Raw genomic sequence first — 23,353 nt, forward strand, 5'->3', positions numbered from 1 at the left:
AAAGCCTGGATTTCTTTGCAGAAGAAAGGATGTCACAGAAGGGAGAACAGTCAGGCACAGGAAGGTATGGGGAAGGCACAGAGGAGGGAACAGATAGGGCTTTTCATCTGCAGATTTTTTTTAAAGGCAGTTTTCCTAGCAGTGTATTCTTTCCAGATGAGCATGGAATGTGGATTCAGACAGACCTCAGGTAAATCCTTATACAGTTGCTTACAAGCTATGTGTTTGTGAGCAAGTTATTTAGCTACTTTCAGTCTCAATTCTCTCATTTATAATGTGGAGGATAATAACATAACAGCTCTTAGGTTTGGCCTGCACATGAAATTAACATTTAGAAACCTCTAATCAGTGCAGTGCCCTGGTACATAGTGATTGCAGTACACATATCCTCTACTGATCTTGCTCTCTACCAGGGTATCTGCCACACCTAAGCTATTATCCCCTCAGTGGAATTAATAAATCTCTTTAAGGTTGATGTGTTGAGTCTTAATTGGGTGCTATGCTTTTTTGCTCCCTGGATAATAAAACCTTTAAATAAAAGAAAGAAATGTTTTTTCCCTCTTTTAAAGAATATCTGTAATAGTATTATATCTGGGGCCTTAAAAATAAACTCTCTTTATGGTCATTATAACTTAAAGAGCATTGTTTAATTTTGTGATTTAATTATAAATAGAATCTATTATTATGTGTTTGTTTTTCACATTGGATGTTAGTGGAACTATTTTTAAAAGAATATAGTTAGCACTTAAAGGGTTAAAGCATTTGAAATAAAACCTAATCTTTTAAATAAAATCTGAACAGGTGATGTCTAAAAATTTTTTTGGTATGTATTTTCTTGATTTTGCATCTTGCATTTCCTCTATTTATTTGGCTTTCAGGTTTACAGAGTAATTACAGCTTTGAATGAAACTGGTCATCTGTGGTTCAGAGTGGTCTAAAAGTAAATAGGATGTTTGAAATTCAGCTTAGAGCTTAACTTGGTCAGGTGAGTGTAGCTAGTGTATCTATTTAATTTAAATACTGGTGTAACAAAAACTTTATTGAAAAATATCACCTACCCGTAAAATAATTCAGAATAATGGTAGTAAAGATGATCCAGGATCTCAAGAAAAAATGGAGGCATGGCTTGAGAAGATACAGAAACGTAGACGAACTAAGGAACAAACAAACAGATGAACAATACAATATCTGAAATAAAAAAATACACTAGAAGGAAACAGTAGCAGAATAAGTGAGGCAGAGGAATGGATAAGTGAGCTGGAAGACAGAATGGTGGAAATCACTGCTGCAGACAAGAATAAAGAAAAAAGAGTGAAAAGAAATGAAGACAGCCTGAGATCACTGGGACAATGTCAGATGCACGAACATTTGCATTATAGGGGTCCCAGAAGACGAAGAGAGAGAGAAAGGACCTGAGAAAATACTGGAAGAGATAATAGTGGAAAACTTCCCAAACATGGGAAAGGAAACAGTCACCCAAGTCCAGGAAGTGTAGAGAGTCCCAGGCAGGACAAACCCAAGGAGCAACACGCCAAGATGCATAGTAATCAAACTGACAAAAATTAAATACAAAGAAAAAATATTAAAAGCAACAAGGGAAGAGCAACAAATAACATACAAGGGAACTCCCATAAGGTTATCAGCTGATTTCTCAGCAGAAACTCTGCAGGCCAGAAGGGAGTGGCATGATATGTTTAAAGTGATGAAAGGGAAGAACCTGCAAACAAGGATACTCTACCCAGCAAGGCTGTCATTCAGATTCGACAGAGAAATCAAAAGCTTTACAGACAACCAAAAGCTAAGATAATTCAGCACCACCAGACCAGCTTTGCAACAAATGCTAAATAAACTTTTCTAGGCAGAAAAGAAAAGGCCAAAACTAGAGATGAAAAAATTCCATATGGAAAAGCTCTTTGGTAAACGCAAACACACAGTAAAGGTAGGAAATTATCCACACACAAATATGATATCAAAACCAGGAATTGTGAGAAGAGAGCACAAATGCAGACGATTAGAAATGCATTTGAAGTTGAAAGACCAGCAACTTAAAACAGTCTTGTTTATATATAGAATGCTCTATCAAAACCTCATGATAATCACAAATCAAAAATCTACAGTAGATACACACACAAAAAAGAAAAAGGAATCCAAACACAACACTAAAATTAGTCATCAGCTCACAAGGGAAGAGAACAAAAGAGTAAGGGAAGAAAAAAGACGTACAAAAACAAACCCCAAACAGTTAACGAAATGGCATTAAGAACGTACATGTTGATAATTACCTTAAACGTAAATGGATTAAATGCTCCAACCAAAAGACATAGACTGGCCGAATGGATACAAAAGCAAGACCCATATATATGCTATCTACAAGAGACCCACTTCAGATCTAGGGACACATACAAACTGAAAGTGACAGGATGGAAAAAGATATTCCATGCAAATGGAAATCAAAAAAAAGCTGGAGTAGCAATACTCATATCAGACAAAGTAGACTTTAAAGGTGAGACAAGAAGGACACTACCTAGTGATCAAGGGATCAATCCAAGAAGAAGATATAACAATTGATAATATATATGCACCCAACACAGGAGCACCTCGATATATAAGGCAAATACAGCCATAAAAGGAGAAATTGACAGTAACACAATAATAGTGGTGGGCTTTAATACCCCGCTTTCATCAGTGGACAGATCATCCAGACAGAAAATCAATAAGGAAACACAGGCCTTAAATGACACATTAGACCAGATGGACTTAACTGATATTTATAGAGCATTCTATCCAAAAACAGCAGATTACACATTCTTCTCAAGAGCACATGGAACATTCTCCAGGATTATTCACATGCTGGGTCACAAAGCGAGACTTGGAAAATTCAAGAAAATTGAAATTATATCAAGCATCTCTTCTGACAACAGTGGTATGATATTAGAGATCAACTACAAGAAGAAAAGTGTAAAATAAGTAAACACATGGAGGCTAAACAATATCCTACGAAACAACCAATAGATCACTGAAGAAATCAAATAGAAAATCAAAAAATACCTAGAGACAAATGAAAACAAAAGCATGACGATCAGAAACCTATGGGACACAGTAAAAGCAGTTCTAAGAGGGAAGTTTATAGCAATACACTCTTACCTCAGGAAACAAGAAAAATCTCTCATAAGCAACCTAGCCTTATACCTAAAGCAACTAGAGAAAGAAAAACAAACAAAACCCAAAGCTAGTAGAAGGAAAGAAATCATAAAGATCAGAGCAGAAATAAATGAAATAGAGACAAAGACAATAATAGGTCAGTGAAACTAAAAGCTGGTTCTTTGAAAAGGTGAACAAAATTAATAGACCTTTAGCCAGACTCATCAAGAAAAAAGGGGAGAGGGCTCAAATCAATAAAGTTAGAAATGAAAAAGGAGAAGTTACAATGGACACCAAAGAAATACAAAGGATCTTAAGAGACTACTAGAAGCAACTATATGCCAAAGAAATGGATAACCTAGAAGAAATGGACACATTATTAGAAAGGTACAATCTCCTAAAACTGAACCAGGAAGAAACAGAAAGTATGACCAGACCAATTGCAAGTACTGAAATTGAAACTGTTTTAAAAACTCCCAACAAGCAAAAGTCCAGGACTAAATGCCTTCACAGGCAAATTCTATCAAACATTTAGAGAAGAGGTAACACGTATCCTTCTGAAACTATTCCAAAAAATTGCAGAGGACGGAACACTCCCTAACTCATTCTAACTCATCATCCTGATATCAAAACCAGACAAAGAGACCACACACACACACAAAAAATTACAGCCCAATATCACTGATGAACATAGATGCAAAAATCCTCAACAAAAGTACTAGCAATCCAAATCTGACAATACATTAAAAGGATTATACACCATGATCAAGTGGGATTTATCCAAGGGATGCAAGGATTTTTCAGTGTCCTCAAATCAGTTAGTATGATACACCACAGCAACAAATTGAACCATATATGCTCATCTCAATAGATGCAGAAAAAGCTTTTGACAAGATTCAACACCCATTTATGATAAAAACTCTATAGAAAGTGGGCCTAGAGGGAATATACCTCAACATAATAAAGGCCTTATATGAGAAACCTACAGCTAACATCCATACTCAATGGTGAAAAACTGAAAGCATTTCCTCACAGATCAGGAACAAGACAAGGATGTCCACTTTCACCACTGCAATTCAACATAGTTTTGGAAGTCCTAGGCAGGGCAATCAGAGAAGAAAAAGAAATAAAAGGAATCCAGATTGGAAAAGAAGAAGTAAAACTGTCACTCTTCACAGATGACATGATACTATACATAGAGAATCCTAAAGATGCCACCAGAAAAGTACTAGAGCTCTTCAATGAATTTGGTAAAGTTGCAGGATACAAAATTTGTACACAGAAATCTATTGCATTTCTATACATTAACATCGAAAGATCAGGAAGAGAAATTAATGAAACAATCCCATTTACCAATGCATCAAAATGAATAAAATACCTAGGAATAAACTTACCTAAGGAGGCGAAAGACCTGTACTCTGAAAACTGTAAGATGCTGATGAAAGAAATCAAAGATGACACAAATAGATGGAGAGATATACCATGTTCTTGGATTGGAAGAACAAATATTGTCAAAATGACTATAGTACCCAAGGCAATCAACAGATTCAATACAATCCCTATCAAACTACCATTTTTTACCAAACTAGAACAAAAAAATCATAACACATTATAGACTGGAGACATATCAGTACGTGTTTTGTTACCCGAACATTATTGACTGGAGATGTATCAATACGTTTTTAGAGAGTAATGCAATTAATATCACTGGGGGAAGTTGTTAGAAGCCTAAAGTTGATCAAGGGTTCATTTTACAACTTAACGATTGTCATTAGTATTTACATTTTGCTCTGTTAGATTTTTGTTCTAACCTTGTGTATATTATCAACACACGTTTATTACCATAAAATTTTCAAAAATGAAGCATCGTGAAATTTTGAGTGAAGAAGAATTTGTGGGTGAATTTCATGCACCAAAATTTCTCTGATTGTCCAAGTGTCATATATACTACTGTCTCAGAAGATGATCGTTCTTCAGAATATAGTTCTGATTCAGACAGTGTGAATATTAGACCAACAAAAAGATAAAAACCCTTAGCAATTGATTCTGATTCGGAAAGTGGAAATGAAACCCACTGTGCTGGAGAATGCTCCTTTGCTTCTACAGAAGTGGATTGAAGATAACATTTCATGAAATTAGAAGACTTTACAGATGTGTCAGGTGTAAGTATTGAATGTAATAACCTGCAAAGTGTTAGTGAAATAACAGAATTAATTTTTGGTAAGGACTTTTTCAAGTTGGTTGCTTCTCAAAGAAAGTTGTATCATGAACAGAATGAAAAATCATATAAGAAGTATGAGAAGGCTTTAAAATGGAGTGATGTAACCAATAGTGACATGAAGAAGTTTCTTGGATTAATAATTTTGATGGGACAAATAAAGTCACACTGGAAAGAATATTGGTTGATTGATCCCTTACTTGAAACACCTATCTTTCCAAAGATTATGATGAGAAGAAGTTTGGAACAAATAATGATATTTCTTCACTTTAATGGTAGCTTGGAAACTCTGCTTCCTGCAGACAGAATTTCAAAAGTTAAACCTCTTCTGGATTATTTTCCATCTGTATACCCAAACAAGAGCCATCACTTGTGGAGAGGATGATTTAGATTCAAAACCTATAATCCTGGAAAATGTACAAAATATGGAATTTTGGTCAGGATGGATAGCAAATGTGAAACTGATATATATGCAAACTTGAGATTTACACAGATGAAGGAAAGAAATTGCAAGAAACAATATTATCAGTCCTACAACCTTATCTTTGTTCGTGGCACCATATTTACCAAGACAGTTATTACAACAGTGTGTCCACATCTGAAATGTTGTTGAAAAATAAAACCAGAATTTGTGGGACTATAAGAGAGAATCCTGGTCTACCAAACCAATTAAAGGAGAAATCTAAAAATCTACAGAGGGGAGAAATGACATTCACATGGAAGGGAGACGTTATTCTTATATGGAAAGACAAGAGGTTAGTCCGCCTGGTGACAACAATTCATGACACCTCCATAGCATCTACAGGAAAGGAAGACAGGAGGACTGGTCATCAGATAACTAAGCCCACTTGTATATTAGAGTATAATAAATATATGAAAGGAGTTGATCGATTGATCAATATTTGGCAAACTTCAGTATCCTCCAGGAAACTTGAAAATGGTATAAGAAAGTGGGCTTCTATTTGAGTAATTGTGGTTTATTCAATGCATTTAAAATTAATTGTAGCCTTAATGCACAGAGTAAAATGACTTGCAAGCAATTTTTGTTAGCAGTAGCTAGAGAATGTGTAACTGACCATTCTGGTGAATGTAGTGGTAGTACTGCACCTGGTCCTTCTTGTGGCATTTTTAAAAGAGCCACCCACAAAGATCCACCTTGTTGACTATCAGGTAAAAGAAAATAACATGTTCTAGAGGAAATAATACCCACAGGACTAAAAAATGCCACCGGAAAGTGTAGGTTCTGCTCTTTTGTAATAGATGTTCTGTTCCTCTGCACAGAGGTGATTGCTATACTGTGTATCACACTTGAACGAAGTACTAGAATACTTTAGTAAGATATGTACAGAGTTTCAAATAAATACATTAAGTGCAAAAAAGTTGTTGATATTTACTCAAATGTGGGTGTTTAAGTATTCACTTACATAACAAATCACCGGCCACAGGCATTAGTTTCTGCCAAAATCCCCCAGTCAATAATGTGTTAAAATTTGTATGGAGACAAAAAGACCCTGGATAGCCAAAGCAATCATTTTTTAAAATATTTTTTGGCCATGCCAGGTCTTAGTCACGGCATGCGGGATCTTTGTTGCCATGTGTGAGATCTTTGTTATGGCATGCAGGATCTTTTTTACTTGCGGCATGCCGGATCTTCATTGCGGCATGCGGGATCTTTAGTTGCGGCATGCAGGATCTAGTTTCCTGACTAGGGATTCAACCGGGGCCCCCTGCATTGGGAGCATGGAGTCTTAACCACTGGGACTACCAGGGAAGGCCTGCCAAAGCAATCTTGAGAAAGAAAAAGGAAGCTGGAGGAATCAGGCTTCCTGAGTTCAGACTATACTACAAAGCTACAGTCATCAAAATAGTATGTTACTGCACAAAAACAGAAAGATAGATCAATGGAACAGGTTAGAAAACTCACAAATAAATGCATGCGCCTGTGGTCAGTTAATCTATGACAAAGGAGGCAAGAGTATACAATGGAGAAAAGATAGTCTCTTTAATAAATGGTACCGGGAAAACTGGACAGCTACATGTACAAAAATGAAATTAGAACATTTCTTTAACACCATACACAAAAATAAACTCAAAATGGATTAAAGACCTAAATGTAAGACCTGATACTATAAAACTCTTAGAAGAAAACATAAGCAGAACACTCTTTGGCATAAATCACAGCAAAATCTTTTTCGATCCTTTGCCCAGAGTGATGGGAAGAAAAACAAACAAATGGAACGTAATTATACTCAAAAGCTTTTGCACAGAATGGGAGAAAATATTTTCAAATGATGTGACTGACAAAGGATTAATCTCCAAAGTTTACAAACAGCAAATGCAGCTCAATATCAAAAAAACAAACAACCCAATCAAAAAACTAGCCAAAGACCTAAATAGACATTTCTCCAAAGAAGACATACAGATGGCCAGGAGGCACATGAAAAGATTCTCAACATCACTAAGTATTAGAGAAATGCAAATCAAAACTACAACGAGATACCACCTCACACCAGTCAGAGTGTTCATCATTAAAAAGTCTACAAACAATAGATGCTGGAGAGGGTGTGGAGAAAAGGGAGCCCTCCTACCCTGATGGTGGGAACATAGATTGGTACAAGCACTATGGAGAACAGTATGGAGGTTTCTTTCAAAACTAAGAATAGAGCTACTATATGATCACTGATATGTGGAATCTAGAAAAAATGATACAAATGAACTTATTTACAAAACAGAAACACTCACAGACTTAGAGAATGAATTTATGGTTACCAGAGGGAATGGATGGGGTGGGGGTAGGGATAGATTGGGAGTTCAGGATTGACATGTACACAGTACTAAATTTAAAATAGATAACCAACAAAGACCTACTGTATAATACAGGGAACTCAGCTCAATATTCTGTAATAATCTAAGTGGGAAAAGAATTTGAAAAAGAATATATACTTATGTGTATAACTGAATCACTTTGCTGTACACCTGTAACTAACGCATCATTGTTAATCAACTGTACTCCAATATAAAATAAAAATTTTTTGAAAAAAGAAAAATATCATGGGATATGATATAATAAAACCTACCTACCTGACATTTTATCTAGGAATGCTTGCTTTATTTCTGCATATTAAATTGTTCCAGAAGTCATAGATAATCGTTTGGTTAATAGCTTTTTAGAATCTCTATCCAAAATTTCTACTTAAAAAAAAAATTGTCCTACCTTGAGTTAGGAATCTTTACATAATAAAAAGGAAAATATTCTTCTAAAGAAGTATTAGCCAGCCTATTTATTAACCCTGTCCCTTTTAAGAATTCTCTTCAAAATAAGTGTTTTCAGACATGCACCATGTTCTGAAAACTTTCATGGCATATTTTTCTTCATTTTAGAGAGAACTGTATGATATGTTCATGTTTCCATGTTATGACTAACATGAAAGAACCCAAAGTGCTTCTGTTTACTGGCTCAGCTATTTTAATATGGTAATTTAAAGTTTCAACTGTTTTGAGTTTGGATTCAGCTCTTTAATTATATCTGTTTATGCACAGCAATAACCCCTGAGGCATTGTGGTAGATATTCTCTTCTGATGTTGACTCGACTGTCACTTGAATATTGTGGACTCCCTTTTGCTAGCCACTTCTCTCTTCTATAGTTTCAATCTAATGGGTATTATTTAGAAGTTGGATTGATTTACAGAGTATTTCATACTGAAGCCTGTAAACATATAGGTTTATTTCTATTCTTCATGTCCATAATTACATGTAACATTTTTGTTTAGCTAGAGGTTTCAGGAGGACCTGATTAAAACCTTTATACCATTAGTAGAATATTACTTTATAATTACACAGAATGATTAAAAATAGAGCTTAGTATATGCTGTAAGCCTGTACAGTTTCTTACTCATTTTTCTTACTTACTATGCCCAGAATCTGGTGCTTGGCCCATAATTGGCATTTCATATATGTTGTTGATTCATGAATACTTAGCATATTTAGTCAAAACAAGCATGGTGTGAATAACCACTTATGTCATTTTATTATTATTTTAATATTTTTCCAAAACAATTATATTCATAAATACAAATATTTTATTCTTTTCTAAATGTTACTTTTTAGTAGTTTGCTTGGGAATGGTAATCACTTTTATTTTCCTTTTCATGAATTGCAGTAATTAATAACCACTTAGAATCTCATACATAGTATTTTTAAATAGCTTTTACATTTATAGCATTAAGAAGTTCTTTATAGCATTTAAACTTCATTTAGGTGTAGTGTTGAAAATATGCTTCTTTTAAAGTTTACTTTAATTCCTCATAGTGCTTTTAAAGATGAGAAAATCTTGGGGCTTAATGTACTTTGCCTTGGGTAATAATAGCTGATAGTGTGTGATAGAGGCTAGATTTGAATCTGGTATTCTAAAGTCTATTATCTTAATTATTTTGACATCACCACAATGGAAAACTTAAGTAAAGCTTAAATAGGTGAACCTTAGAGTGGGCATTCTTTCTTTCCTTTTCTGTTCTTCCTGTGTCCCTTTACTCCATGGTTCACTCTCGAGTATTTCTGTCAGGACTGTCCCTCTTTTTAAGTGTCTGTTCTCCATTCTTTACATTAAAAGCCAATTGGCAGGAATTACATGGTGCTCCAGTGGTTAGGACTCTGTGCTTCCACTGCAAGGGCTATGGGTTCGATGATCCCTGATTGGGGAACTAAGTTCCCACAAGGCACGTGGCAAGGCCAAAAATAAAACAAAAACAAAAAACACCAATGGGTCAATTACTCAATCATCAGGTATTTACTGTGTACCCTTATGTGCTGTCACTGCTGTAGGTGCTCTGAGGAAGAGTCGTACACATAATTCCTAACTTTTAAGTAATTCATCTAGCTAGGACATCAAATTAACATTGATTAAACATCTGCAAGACAGTATAGTGAACCATTGGCTGGAAGCTTGATAGGAATTTTATAAAGAAGGAAACAGGAAGGAACAATGGGCTTCAAAGAGAATCAGATTGAGTCTGTACCTTACAGGCAGAGTAAGTTGGGGGAAATTATGTGGTTCTTTATTGGTGTAAATTAGTATAATATCTTTGGTATTTTAAAACTTTTGTATTTCAAACAAAAAATATAAATTGGCATACTATATTTGATTTTTTTAGCATTCATGTTTCAGAAAGTGTGTAACGTTAAGTATTTAACTGTGAAACGATGGATTTTATGATCTGTCGATTCTATTACTTTTTCATTATTTTACATACCACCAAGTTCTCACTTCCCTCCTTACCCATTTTTAGTTCCTTAGTTGATTATCTAAACCACTCCCTGGTCTTGCATCCTGAATTCTGTTTCACTTTCTTGCATTTTCAAACTTACTTAGTTAAAATATAGCTTTGCTTAAATGCAATCCTTTGTATTCCCCATCTGCACCCATGCAACTGAAGTTATCTGGGGAAAAATATACAACCATTATCCCTGGTGGTACTTTAAATTCTTAATCATTAAATTCCGTTGGACCCTTAATGTTGTTTAGCAGTCATGGATATTTCCCTAGTCTGTTTGCTCCTAGAAGGCTATTATATATCTTCTCTTTTCTCAGAGCCCAAGTGCATCCTCTTCCAAACTTATTCTTAAGGATGGCTTTACATGCTAATTCCTTGGAAAAGTAGAAGCAATGAGCAAATAATTTCTACCAGCTCTGGGCTCCTTTACCCTATCTTCTCTCCTGTTGCATCACTAAATTCTCTATACTCCTGATTATAGCCAGCCGTCTACTTGTTTAGTGAATCCTATCCCTTTTTGACTATATAAGAAAGTTGCTCCAGAAATTTTCTCCTCTTTCCTGTATCATCAAAATTACCTTCTTGTTGGATTATTACTGTCAGAATTCACTCACTTGGAAAATGCTTATTGAGTGCTATATGTTAGTTCTCAGTGCTAACAATATATTAGTAGAGCTTATATTCTAGTTGAAGAAACAGTAAATAAAAAAGATATTAAGTTAGTCATCTCATATGCACAAAGATGAAAACATGCTATGGGAAATAAACAGTAAAGCAGGTAAGAGGAGTTGGGGTGTCCTGGGTAAAGGATACAGATTTCATTACTGAGTGGCATGGTTGAAGTAGGCTTCAATGTGAAGATTAGAATTGATTTAAGACTTGAAGGAGGTGAGGAGTTAACTGTGGGGTTGTGTGAGGGGAAGAATACCTGGCAGAAGGCACAACTAGACAAAAGCCCCTAAAGAGAGAGAGTGCAGTGCATTTCCTCAACAACACTGTCTGTTGCAGTGTCAGCAGACAGCCCTATCCTATTTTCTCTTGTTGTCCAATACCAGATATCCTTTGGAGTGTAGCTCAGGTGTACACCTAATAATAGCAGCTAACATTTATTGAAAACTTACTCTGTGTCACACACCATGCTAAGTACTACAATTATGTATTATTAATCCCTGCATCAATTTTCTGATGTAGGTACTCTTACTGCTTCCCATCTAATACTTGAAGACCAGAGAAATTAATTGACTTGTCTAAGCTTGCATCGTTAATGGTAGGAAAAAAAGTTGAATCCAGGCACAGTAGTGTTGAAATCCATACTTTTAGCCACTATGCTATGTTCCTTTTCTTTGAAGTCTTCCTAGATATAGATAATTGCTGACAGAATTTATCACTTCTGACTGACTGGCTCTAGGTACTATAGATTACTAAGAGTTTTAGGGGGTGCATACTGTCAAAGGCTTATAATCTAGGTAGGGATAAGGATACCTTCTTAAAAATGATAAATAGTAATATAAGATACTCTATGCTAAGTGAAAAATGAGGGGTACAATAATAAATAATGAGAATGTAGAGTGGAGAATGTAGTGAGAATGTTATGAGAATATAGCTTGGGGAATTGTCAGTCTAGGACCAGGTTGTTATAAAAAGCTTCATGGAAGGAGTAGAATTTGATCTGGACTTGAAGGACAGGTATTCTTTTGGCTGTTGGGGATTACATATGGTTAGGGGTAAAATAAATGGAAAACATTCCAAATAGTAGTATTAGCTGGATCAAAGGTATAGATAGAGGAAAGAGCAAGATGTATTTAAGGAAAGTTTAATAGTCCAATTTGGCTGGTTAATAGAGCATGTGACCAGAATGGGTGATGGATTGGAAAGGAATACTGAAATTAGGTTATGAACAAACAGCCTTGAGTGGAGATCCATAGAAATTGGTAAGGTTGCAGTGGTTTGTTTAGAATAGAACTCTGTACTTCTCAACTGTTTACTTCTTGGTTTAAGTGTAAGTATATTCAAAGAGACATTTTATTTTATTTCTAGAATGCCAGTTAATGAAAACAGAACGACCAAAGCCAAACACATTTATTATCAGATGTCTCCAGTGGACCACTGTTATAGAGAGAACATTTCATGTAGACACTCCAGAGGAAAGGTAAGAAACTCATTTTTTCCATTTTGTGAAAAAGTGACAATCAGTCAAAAGGTGTATATGTATCTGACTTGACCATTTGTAAATATCTGTAAATATACTTGTAAAATGCTATAGTCCCCTAATTATTCTGTTTCTGGTATAACAGATAAATGACAGGCTTACAAAAATACTAAATCAAAACCTCTAGAAGTGCTATAAGATGTACTTTTTAACAGAAAATAGAGCATTTAAAAGTTAAAATGTAAATTAAAGAGGACATTTTAATCACCAAGCTACCTTTTAAAAATTATGTAATTGATTGTGTTCATATTTGGAATTCTAAGGCTGGTGATGGCAAAAGGTTTCAAGTAGTGTGCCATTATGCAAGTGACTTCCTGGAGTCACTTGTCTCAGTTATGCTGAGAAGGATTCTGAGATTGGGTCTAAGCTCAGTGAGGAAAAAAAAAAATCGGGCTTGATTGGCATTGACTATCATCACTGCTAAAGAGGCGGGGTGGCAAAATGTTAGTAACTAGCACACCAACATCATCAGGCCCACATTTCATCCTCCTGATCTACTGTCCTCCAATTCTGTCTTAATACCTTTTATCTGGTGGCTCTGATACTGAGTTAGGTCCAACAACCACAAAATCACTTTTCTACACGTTATCATATATGATCCAAATCAGAAACTTTGTGAAGTTATATGTTATTAGCCTTATTTTCCAAATGAATAAATTAGGTCCTAAGAGACTTGTCTAAGATTTAAAACAAAAACAACCTCTTCCCCAAATGTAGTAAATAGTAAAGTATTATTTTAATAATACTCTTTTCATCAATAAATAGTAAACAGTAATGTATGATTAATTACTTCAGGAAATATAGAAAAGAAGAAAAATAGAAAAAAATGAAAATTTACTCAGAATTCTAATTCTACAACCAGAGTTAGGGACTGATAATATTTTCTTTTATATTCTTCCAGTCTTACTCTGTGCAGATGTATTTAGGTCTTTGGTATACATAAAATTTGGTATGTCCTCCCTCCCCACACACCCTTGTCTTCCCTGGCCATTTCTATGTGCTGGGTCCTCAGTTTGCTTATGTCTCCACCCATAACCATTGTTGGGCTAGTTACCATGTATCTTTCAGATCAGAGCTTAAAATGTCACATTTCCTACAAAACATTCTCTGACTCTTATAGAAGAGGTAGGACTCCCTTGCTATATACTTAGTTATCTCTTTGTATCCTTTGTATCAAGTATATCTCCACTGTAATCTTTGTTTGCCTTTCTCATTTGACTGTAAGATTCTTGACTAGCAAGTATCATATCTTCCTTGCTCATTATTTTATATTTAGCACGCAGTCCAGGGTCTGACATAGTATTTGTTAACTGGCTGAATGAACAGAACTTTTCCCATGTCAGTATATAGTCTTTGAAAATATTATTCTTAGTGGGTTTATAACATCCCATTGAAACATTACTTTTTTCATTTATGTTGGCAAAGCTAGACTTAAGCCATATCTTAATAATTATTACTAGTTTTTCAAAATAGTCTCAGCTTTTTTAGTACATTCTTTAAAAGTTTTGATTAAAAAACATAACATGAAATCTACATAACAAATTTTTAAGTTATGGTGTAGTATTATGAACTATATGCACATTACTGTAGAGCAGATCTCTATATCTTTTTCATCTTGCATGGCTGAACCTCCATACCACTGAATGGCAACTCCCCATTTCCCTTTCCCACCCCTGTCAACCACCATTCTACTTTCTGCTTCTATGAGTTTGACTACCTCACCTTATAGATAGCTCATATAAGTGGAAGCATACAATATTTGTCTTTCTGTGATTGTTTCATTTCACTTAGCATAACGTCCATGTTGTAGCATATGACAGGATTTCCTTCTTTTTTTTAAGATTATAATGTTCCATTATATGTTTATACCATATTTTCTTTATCCATTCAACCATCAATGAACATTTAGGTTGTTTCCATCACTTAGCTATTTTGAATAATACTGCAGTGAACGGGGGAGTACAAATATCTCTTCGAGATCCTGATTTCAATTCTTTGGGATAAATACCTGGAAGTGGATTGCTGGATCTTAGGATAGTTTTATTTTTAAATTTTTTAATTAAAAAAAATTTTTAATTGAAGTATAATTGATTTACAGTGTTGTGTTAGTTTCAGGTATACAGCAAAGTGATTCAGTTATACATATAAATCTATTTTTTTTTCAGATTCATTTCCCTTATAGGTTATTATAAAATATTGAGTGTAGTTCCCTGTGCTATACAGTATGTCCTTGTTGGTTATGTATTTTACATATAGTAGTTTGTACCTGTTAATCCCAAACTCCTGTGTTAATTAATCTTTTGAGGAGCTTCCATAGTATTTTCCATAGTGGCTGCGCCATTTTATATTCCCATCAGCAGTGCACAAGGGTTCCAATTTCTCCACATTCTCACAGTCTTATAGAGGCCATTCTAACAGGTGTGACATGATGTCTCATGTGGTTTTGACTTGCATTCCCATGTTGATTAATGATGTTGAGCATCTTTTCATATAACTGTGATCATTTGTATATCTTCTTTGAAGAAATAACTATTCAAGTCTTTTGGCCATTTTAAAAAGCAGGTTATTTGTTTATAGTAATCTCTTATAATCCTTTTTATTTCTGTAGTATCAGTTTTAATGTCTCTTCTTCCACTTCTGATTTTATTTGAGTCTTCTCTCCTTTTTTTCTTAGTTTAGCTAAAACTTTGTCAATTTTGTTGATCTTTTCAGCAACCCAACTGTTACTTTCATTGAATATTTCTATTCTCTCTTTTGTGTGTTTCTGGTCTAATGTTTATTATTTTCTTCCTTCTGCTAACTGTAGGCTTAGTGTGTATGTATAAAGTTAGGTTGCTTATTTGAGGTCTTTGCTCTTTTTTAATGTAGACATTTATAGCCAAAAAACTTCCATCTTAGTACCACTTTTGCTGCAACCCGTAAGTTTTGGTATATGGTATTTTTGTTTTCATTTGTCTCAAGATTTTTTTATTTCTCTTGATTTCTTCTTGAATTCATTGGTTGTTCAGTAGTATGTAATATGCACATATTTGCAGATTTTCCACTTTTCTTTCTGGTATTGATTTCTAGTTCTATCTCACTGTGGTCAAAAAAGATACTTGGTATGATTTCAGTCTTCTTAACTTTGTTAAGACTTTTTTATGACCAAACATGTTATCTATCTTGGAGAGTGTGCACTTAAGAAGAATGTTTATTTTGCTGCTGTTGGGTGGAATGTTCTGTACATGTCTGTTAGAGCACTTTGATCTATATAGCATTGTTCAAGTTCTGTTTCCACATTGATCTTATGTCTGGATATTCTATCTGTTATTAAAAGAGGGGTTTTGAAATCTCCTATTATTGTAATGCTGTCACTTCTCCAGTTTTGTTAGTGTTTGTTTCATATATTGCTGTCTTGTTGAGTTCACACATACTTATAATTGTTATATCTCCCTGGTGAATTGACCATCTTATCGTTATATAATGTCACTCTTTGTCTCTTGTGACAGTTTTTGATATAAAGTCTATTTTGTCTGGTGAAAGTATGGTTACCCTGCTCTATTTTGTTTATCATTATTTAATATCTTCTTCCGTTCTTGTACTTTAACCTATGTATATCCTAATATCTAAATTGAGTATCTTTAGCATATCATGGGATCTTTGTTTATTCATTCAGCCACTCTGTATCTTTTTATTGAGTTAAATCCATTTACCTTTTTAAGGTAATTACTGATGGGGATTTGCCATTTTTTAAATTGTTTTCTGTTTGACTTGTTTCGTTTTTTTTTTTTTTTTTTTTTTTTGGTGCCTCTTTTCCTCTCCTGTCATCTTCCTTTGTGTTTCATTGATGTTTTTGTATTAACATGCTTTGATTTCTTTCTCATTTTCTCTTGTGTATTTCTTATAGGTATTTTCTTTGTAGTTACCCTAGAGCTGATATAAAATATCTTAAAGTTATAACAATCTATTTTAAAATGTTAATAACTTAACTTCAGTTGCATACAGACCTCTACTCTTTTACTTAAATCCTCATACTTTATGTTCTTGGTGTCATAATCACATCTTTTTATATTGAGTATCCATTAACATGTTTCTATATTTATAGTTTTTTAAATACTATTTTGTTTTTCTTTTTTTGCGGTATATGGGCCTCTCACTGCTATGACCTCTCCTGTTGCGGAGCACAGGCTCCGGACGCGCAGGCTCAGCGGCCATGGCTCATGGGCCCAGCCGCTCTGCGGTATGTCACGAACCCGTGTCCCCTGCATCGGCAGGCGGACTCTCAACCACTGCACCACCAGGGAAGCCCAGTTTTTTAAATACTTTTGTCTTTTAACTTCTGTACGAGAATTAAGTGACTTACATACCATTGTTACAGTATTCCGATGTTATGTATTTTAAATATCTTTTTGTGTTTCTGTCTAGTGTCCTTTTGTTTCAATTTGAAGGACTCCCTTCAGCATTTCTTGTAAGGCAGGTCTAGTAGTGATGAACACCCTCAGCTTTTGTTTACCTGGGAAAGTCTTTATTTCTCCTTTATTTTTGAAGGAGAAAGTTTTGACAATTATTTATTCTTGGTTGGCAGTTTTTGCCTTTAAACACTTTAAATATATCATTTCACTGTCTTCAGACCTGCAATGTTTCTGCTGAGAAATCCACTGATAGTCTTATGGAGACTCCCTTGTAGGTGATGAGTAGCTTTTCTCTTGCTTCTTTAAAGAGTCTCTCTTTGTGTTTGACTTTTGACAATTTCATTATAATGTGTCTTAGTGTAGACTTTTTTTTTGGTTCATCCTAGTTGAATCTGCATGTCCCCTTCCTTTCACATATTTGGGAAGTTTTCAGCTATTATTTTTCCAAATAAGCTTTCTGCCCCCTTTTCCCTTTCTTCTCCTTCTGGGACTCCCGTAATGCATTTAATGGTCCATTTGATGGTACCTCATATGTCCCTTAGGCTTTCTTCACTCCTTTTCATTCTTTTTTCTTGTTGCTTCTTTACCTGGATAGTTTCAAATGACATGTTTTTGAGTTTGCTGATTCTTTCTTCTACTTGATCATGACTGCTGTTGAACCTGTCTGTTTAATTTTTCAATTCAGTTATTGTATTCTTAACCTTCAATTTAAAAATATATATTCTCTCTCTGGTGATATTCTCATATTGTTCAAGTATCATTGTACTGAGGTCATTGAGCATCTCTCTTACAGTTATTTTGAATTCTTTGTGAGATCATTGATATACCTCTTTGTCTGTAGGGTCTGTTTCTAGAGAATTATTTAATTCTCTTAATTGGGTCATGTTTCCCTGTTTCTTCATTTGTCTTGTAAGTTTGTGTTGGGATCTGCACACTTGTAAAAACAGCCACCTCTCCCATCTTTAGAAATTGGCTTTGTGCAAGGAAAGATTCTACAGATTCCAGCTACAGATTCTAGTGAACTCTTCAGCATTGTCTGTGGATGTGACTTCTCTGGATTGGTGCATGTAAATCTCCAGTTAGAAAGACTTGCGGGTTTCTTTTTTCAGGAGCTCATAATCTCTTACTCCTTCTAGTGCTTGTCTCCAGTACTGCAGATTCTCTGGAGCCACTGCAAGTCCCCTAGCTCTGTTTTGTTCTCAGCACTACCTAGGCTTCTAGATTATGCCAGGTCCCATCAGTGCTCCAAGTCAGATGAGACAGAACCCAGTCCCATGGGCAGTTCCCGAAAAACCAGACTATTGGATGCACACTGAACTCTTCTCTTTATCCCCTGAGGGAGAGGCTGCTTACTTGGGATACAGGAGCCTCTTAACTGATTTTTGGATTTCTCACAAAGGAAATTAATCTATGTATTGTTATTGAGTCAGTGTCTCTTTGGGGGGAAGGAGGATCTAGGGCTTCCTATTCTGCCATTTTTCTGATGTCTCCAGTGCATTCTTCAGGTTATTTTTTTAAGGTCTAAAGAAAATCTTTATTAGTATTTTATTTTATTTTATTTTGGCAGTACGCTGGCCTCTCACTGTTGTGGGCTCTCCCGTTGTGGAGCACAGGCTCTGGACGCGCAGGCTCAGTGGCCATGGCCCACGGTCCTAGCCGCTCCGCGGCATGTGGGATCTTCCCAGACTGGGGCTCGAACCCGTGTCCCCTGCATCGATAGGTGGACTCTCAACCACTGCGCCACCAGGGAAGCCCTTTATTAGTATTTTAAATGAACTGCCTTAAACTTATAAATTAATTTGGAAAACATTGATACATTTATAATATTTAGCATTACACTAGAGTACATGCTGTTTATATTTACTTAAATACTTTGGTAGAGTTTTCTCTCTGTTTGAAACAGCGAGCTAATTTGTAGCTATTTCATATTTTTATTGCTTTTGTGATTAGGATGTTTGTCATTATTTTTTCTTATTTCTTGTGTCTAGAACGAAAGCTGTTGGTTTCTGTTTATTATGTAACTCAAAACATTTATTCTTTTGTTGACATAGCATCTTCAGGTAACACCAGTTTTGTCTCTTCCTTTCTGATCATATTGTCTATTATTTCTCTGTGTTTCTAAGCAATATTTAATAATTTTCATGACAGCAGAATACTTTTTTCTCCAATTTTAATAAATGCACTTCAAAATATTCACTGTTAAATATGATTTTTTTAATATACTTTATTATGTCATACAGGAACATTGACATTATGAAACAAGTCATTTTCTTTTCTTATAACTAATCACTTTGTCACCACCATGCCCCACTACACTCACACCCCCAATTGCATGTTCACACATACATGCCCCTTGTGTTATAGCTATATTTATTTACCTGTAGTTTACCAAATACTAATAGTGGGTTCTCACATCACCTGGAGCTCTTTCTGGCTTTTTTTGCCCCTATGAAAGGAATACCTTCCTTTGTCTGTCTGTTCCTTACATTCTCTTCCTGTACCAACTCATTGTACATTTCCATTTATAAATCACCTTTTTCTTTTGATCCCCATCCCAAACTTTCCATTGTTTTTCTTAGACACCACTGTACTCAATACATACTTGTTATATTTTACCTGTAACATCTTGTGATACTTATTCACAATACCAATAGGCTTCCCCTATCACTGTAAGTTCTCCCTACTCCATGTCTTATTTGAGCTTTAGCAGCACTCATATATTAGATATTTTAATTAAATACTTGTTTCACATAAATGATTAGCTTATGAAAATTATTTAGTTTTTGTATAAGTGATATATACTTTAAGATGAATACGTTTTCATAGGGGTCTCTGTTCTGTTTTCTAAATTGATTGCATTTTCCAACATTACATAAGAATTAGAAAATTGGATACCTTCTTTCAGTTAGTGAAATACTTGGGCCCAATATTCTTTTATATATACACACACACACACACACACACACACACACACACACACACACACACATCTGTGTTGTTCACTTATGGTGAATTAGGTAATTTTGGTTAGTAGTCCAGCTAAGAACTTACTAGAAAAGCTGGACAGAATTTTCACAAAAAGGGTTGGGGGGAGGTGACATCCAAGAGCCAATAAGGCTGTGAAGAATTATGGGTCACAACACTCTGGAAGAAAGAAACCCAGAAAAGTGAGCCCACTCTTTCTCTAGGGGTATCTGCCAATTCTAGAAGACATGTCTGAGATGTTAAGATTTGGAGTAACTGTCAGATCTGTGAATCAAATTTTGGAATCTGGGGCCTACCAAAAGGAGACATGGTAAATGACTATATTTTAGGTTGGCTTTCTAAAGGACTATACCCTAGAATAAAATGTAAACTGGATTTAGACTTACCTTTTAAGGATTGAAGTCTAGCATTAAATTATCTCATTCCTTAAATTTGGTTAACATAATCCCCTTTTGCGAGTCTCCTACAAGCCTGCTAAAAGCAAATCTCTAAAAGAAGATTATATCTTATTAGGCCTCAAACTATTTCCTTTTTCATGTACATTGTTCAATACTCATTAAAAAAAACAAGTATACAAATATTCAAGACAGTGTGGCCAAAACCACAAAAACAAAATAGACAACAGAGTCAGATTCATAGGGGCTCCAGATAATGGAGTTATCAGGCAGATTAAAATAAATATGTATTAGTATGTTCAAGGAAATAAAAGTTAAGGCTGAGAAATTCAGCATAGAGCTAGAAATTATAAAATAATGAATAAAATGAGAATTATAAAATTAAAAATAAGATATTTAAAGTTCTTAGTGTTAGTGGGAGGTTTTAGTAATAAATTTGGCCTAGCATTAGGGAAAGTTAGTGAACTCAAAGATATGGTTCTAATAATATCCAGTTGAAAAATGAAAAGATAGAAGGATAGAAAATAAAGATAAATAAGAGCCAAATGTAAGATAAAGGGAATGCAGTGAGATGGGCTTACATAACACACATTTGGAGCCTCAAAAAATAAGGGTGAAAGAATGGGACAGAAAGTATTTGAAGAGATAATGGCTGAAAACTTTATAAAATGTCTAAAAAGATATCAAATCACTTATTCAAGAAGTCCTATAAATCTTATGGTGAAAAAATAGAAGGAAAACCCACCTAGTTTTGTTAGACTTTTGAAAACAAAAGAAAGTGGGCAAATCAACAAAGCACATAGAGATAAAAGATACTTTGCCTTCAGAGGAGCAACAATGAGATCAAGAGGTAAGAGATCAACAGAAACCACTGACATGGAATGTATAGAATGGAATGATAGTCAGAGTTAATGTGCTGAAGGAAAATAAGTGCTAATGACCTAAAATATTTTCCAGAAATAAAAGTAAAATGAAAATATTTCAGTTGAATATTTTAATAATTTCAGTCAAATATTGATAACAATTTAAGAGGTATGGCCAACATGGTGGAGAAGGGAGACGTTGAGCTCTACTCCTCCCACAGGCACATCAGAATTGCAACTGTTTACAGATGAGAACAACCTGAAGACTAGCAGGAGAGATTTTTCAAAACTAAAGGTATAAAAATGGGTAGGAGGAGTGGAGACAGTTGCAGAGGTTCTCCCCAAAGGGTGAGAGGTCCAAGCCTTACCTCACGCTCCCCAGCACAGGGATCCTGCACCAGGAAGAGGAGCACCCAGAATGTCTGGCTTTGAAAGTGAGCAAGACTCACATATGGGAGAGCTGGAGGACTGTAGGAAACAGACTTGCTCTTAAAGGGCTCATGTAAAATCTCCCAATGCAGAGGCCACAGAGGCAGTAATTTGAAGGGAGCCTGAGTCAGACCCACTTGCTTGATGACCTTGAGCCTCCCAGAGAGGCAGAAGGCAACTATGACTCCCCCTAGGGATATAGATGCTGGCAGCAGCCATTTTGGAGAGCTCCTTCTACCAAAAGGACACTGGTGCTGGTAAGCAGCATTTTGAAGTTTTCCCTCTAGATTATCAGCACTGGTAGCTTGCCCACCCATCAGCCAGGAAGCACCAGCATGGAACCCAACAGGTCCTGGCTCTGCCCACCAGCCCCAGGGCCCCACACACCAGTGGGTCTGGATCAGCCTTGGGAGCCCTCAGGCACCACAGTCAACCTACTAGCAGGCCAGTAGCATCACTGGGACCTCCCAGAACCCACAAACAGCTGGCTTGGGACATGACCTAGCTATCCCACCAACCGGGTAGCACCCAAATACCCTGGGCCCTGAAGCTGGTGACCCCAGAACCTGGCCTTGACCACCAGAAGATAAGAACTAGCCTCAGCACCTCCTGGACCATGAAGCCAGCTGTACTGGGACCCAGCCCCACCCACTAGTAGGCTGGCAGCCTCCACATGTCAGGGCCTGTTATCCAACCAACTCGGGGGTCAACACCCCCTACCACTGTGCCTATGGTGGTCAGCCCTGCCACAAGAGAAGGCCCATACAGCCCACATGGAGGCACCATATAGCTCTGGTGACCAGAGGGAGGTGTGCTGCTAAGCCCCATATGATGATTCCTACATAAGTCCATTTCTCTAAACTGGGAAATGTAACCAACCTACCTAATACATAGAAATAAAAACAGAGAATTATGCAAAGTGAGGTAGCAGAGAAATATATTCCAAACAAAGGAACAAGATAAAACCCTAGAAGAACTAAGTGAAGTAGAGGAAAGCAATTTACTGGATAAAGAGTTCAAGGTAATGATCATAAAGATGCTCAACATACTCAGGAGAAAAAAGGATGAACACAGTGAGAAGTTTAACAAAGAGTTAGAAAATGTAAAGAACAACCAGAGAAAACTGAAGAATACAATAGCTGAAATAAAAAATACACTAGAAGGAATCAATAGTAGATTAGATGATAGATGGAAAGATCAGTGAACTGGAAGACAGAGAGTAGTGGAAATCACACAAGATGAACTGAAAAAAGAAAAAGGAATTTTAAAAAATAAAGTTAGTTTAAGAGACCTGGGGACAACATCAGACATACTAACATTCACATTGTAAGAGATCCCAGAAGAAGAGAGAGAGAGAAGAGAGAACTTATTTGAATAAATAATAGCTAAAAACTTCTTTAACCTGGAAAAGGAAACAGACATCTGGTCCAGGAGACATAGAGGCCAAAATA

General features: G+C 35.7%; 1 protein-coding gene across 2 annotated transcripts in view; it reads left to right on the top strand.

Annotated features, from left to right (window-relative positions):
* The window catches only part of AKT3 (AKT serine/threonine kinase 3), a 396,602-nt gene that overhangs the window by 162,925 nt on the left and 210,324 nt on the right, over positions 1-23,353 (top strand). For both annotated transcript variants that reach the window (XM_082663744.1, XM_082663743.1), the window contains exon 4: positions 12,668-12,779. In XM_082663744.1, coding sequence (XP_082519870.1) covers positions 12,668-12,779 — 112 coding nt within the window. The remainder of the gene's footprint in view (positions 1-12,667; positions 12,780-23,353) is intronic.

This window comes from Grampus griseus (genome assembly GCF_964374135.1).
Source record: "Grampus griseus genome assembly, chromosome: 1".
Lineage (NCBI taxonomy): Eukaryota > Metazoa > Chordata > Mammalia > Artiodactyla > Delphinidae > Grampus > Grampus griseus.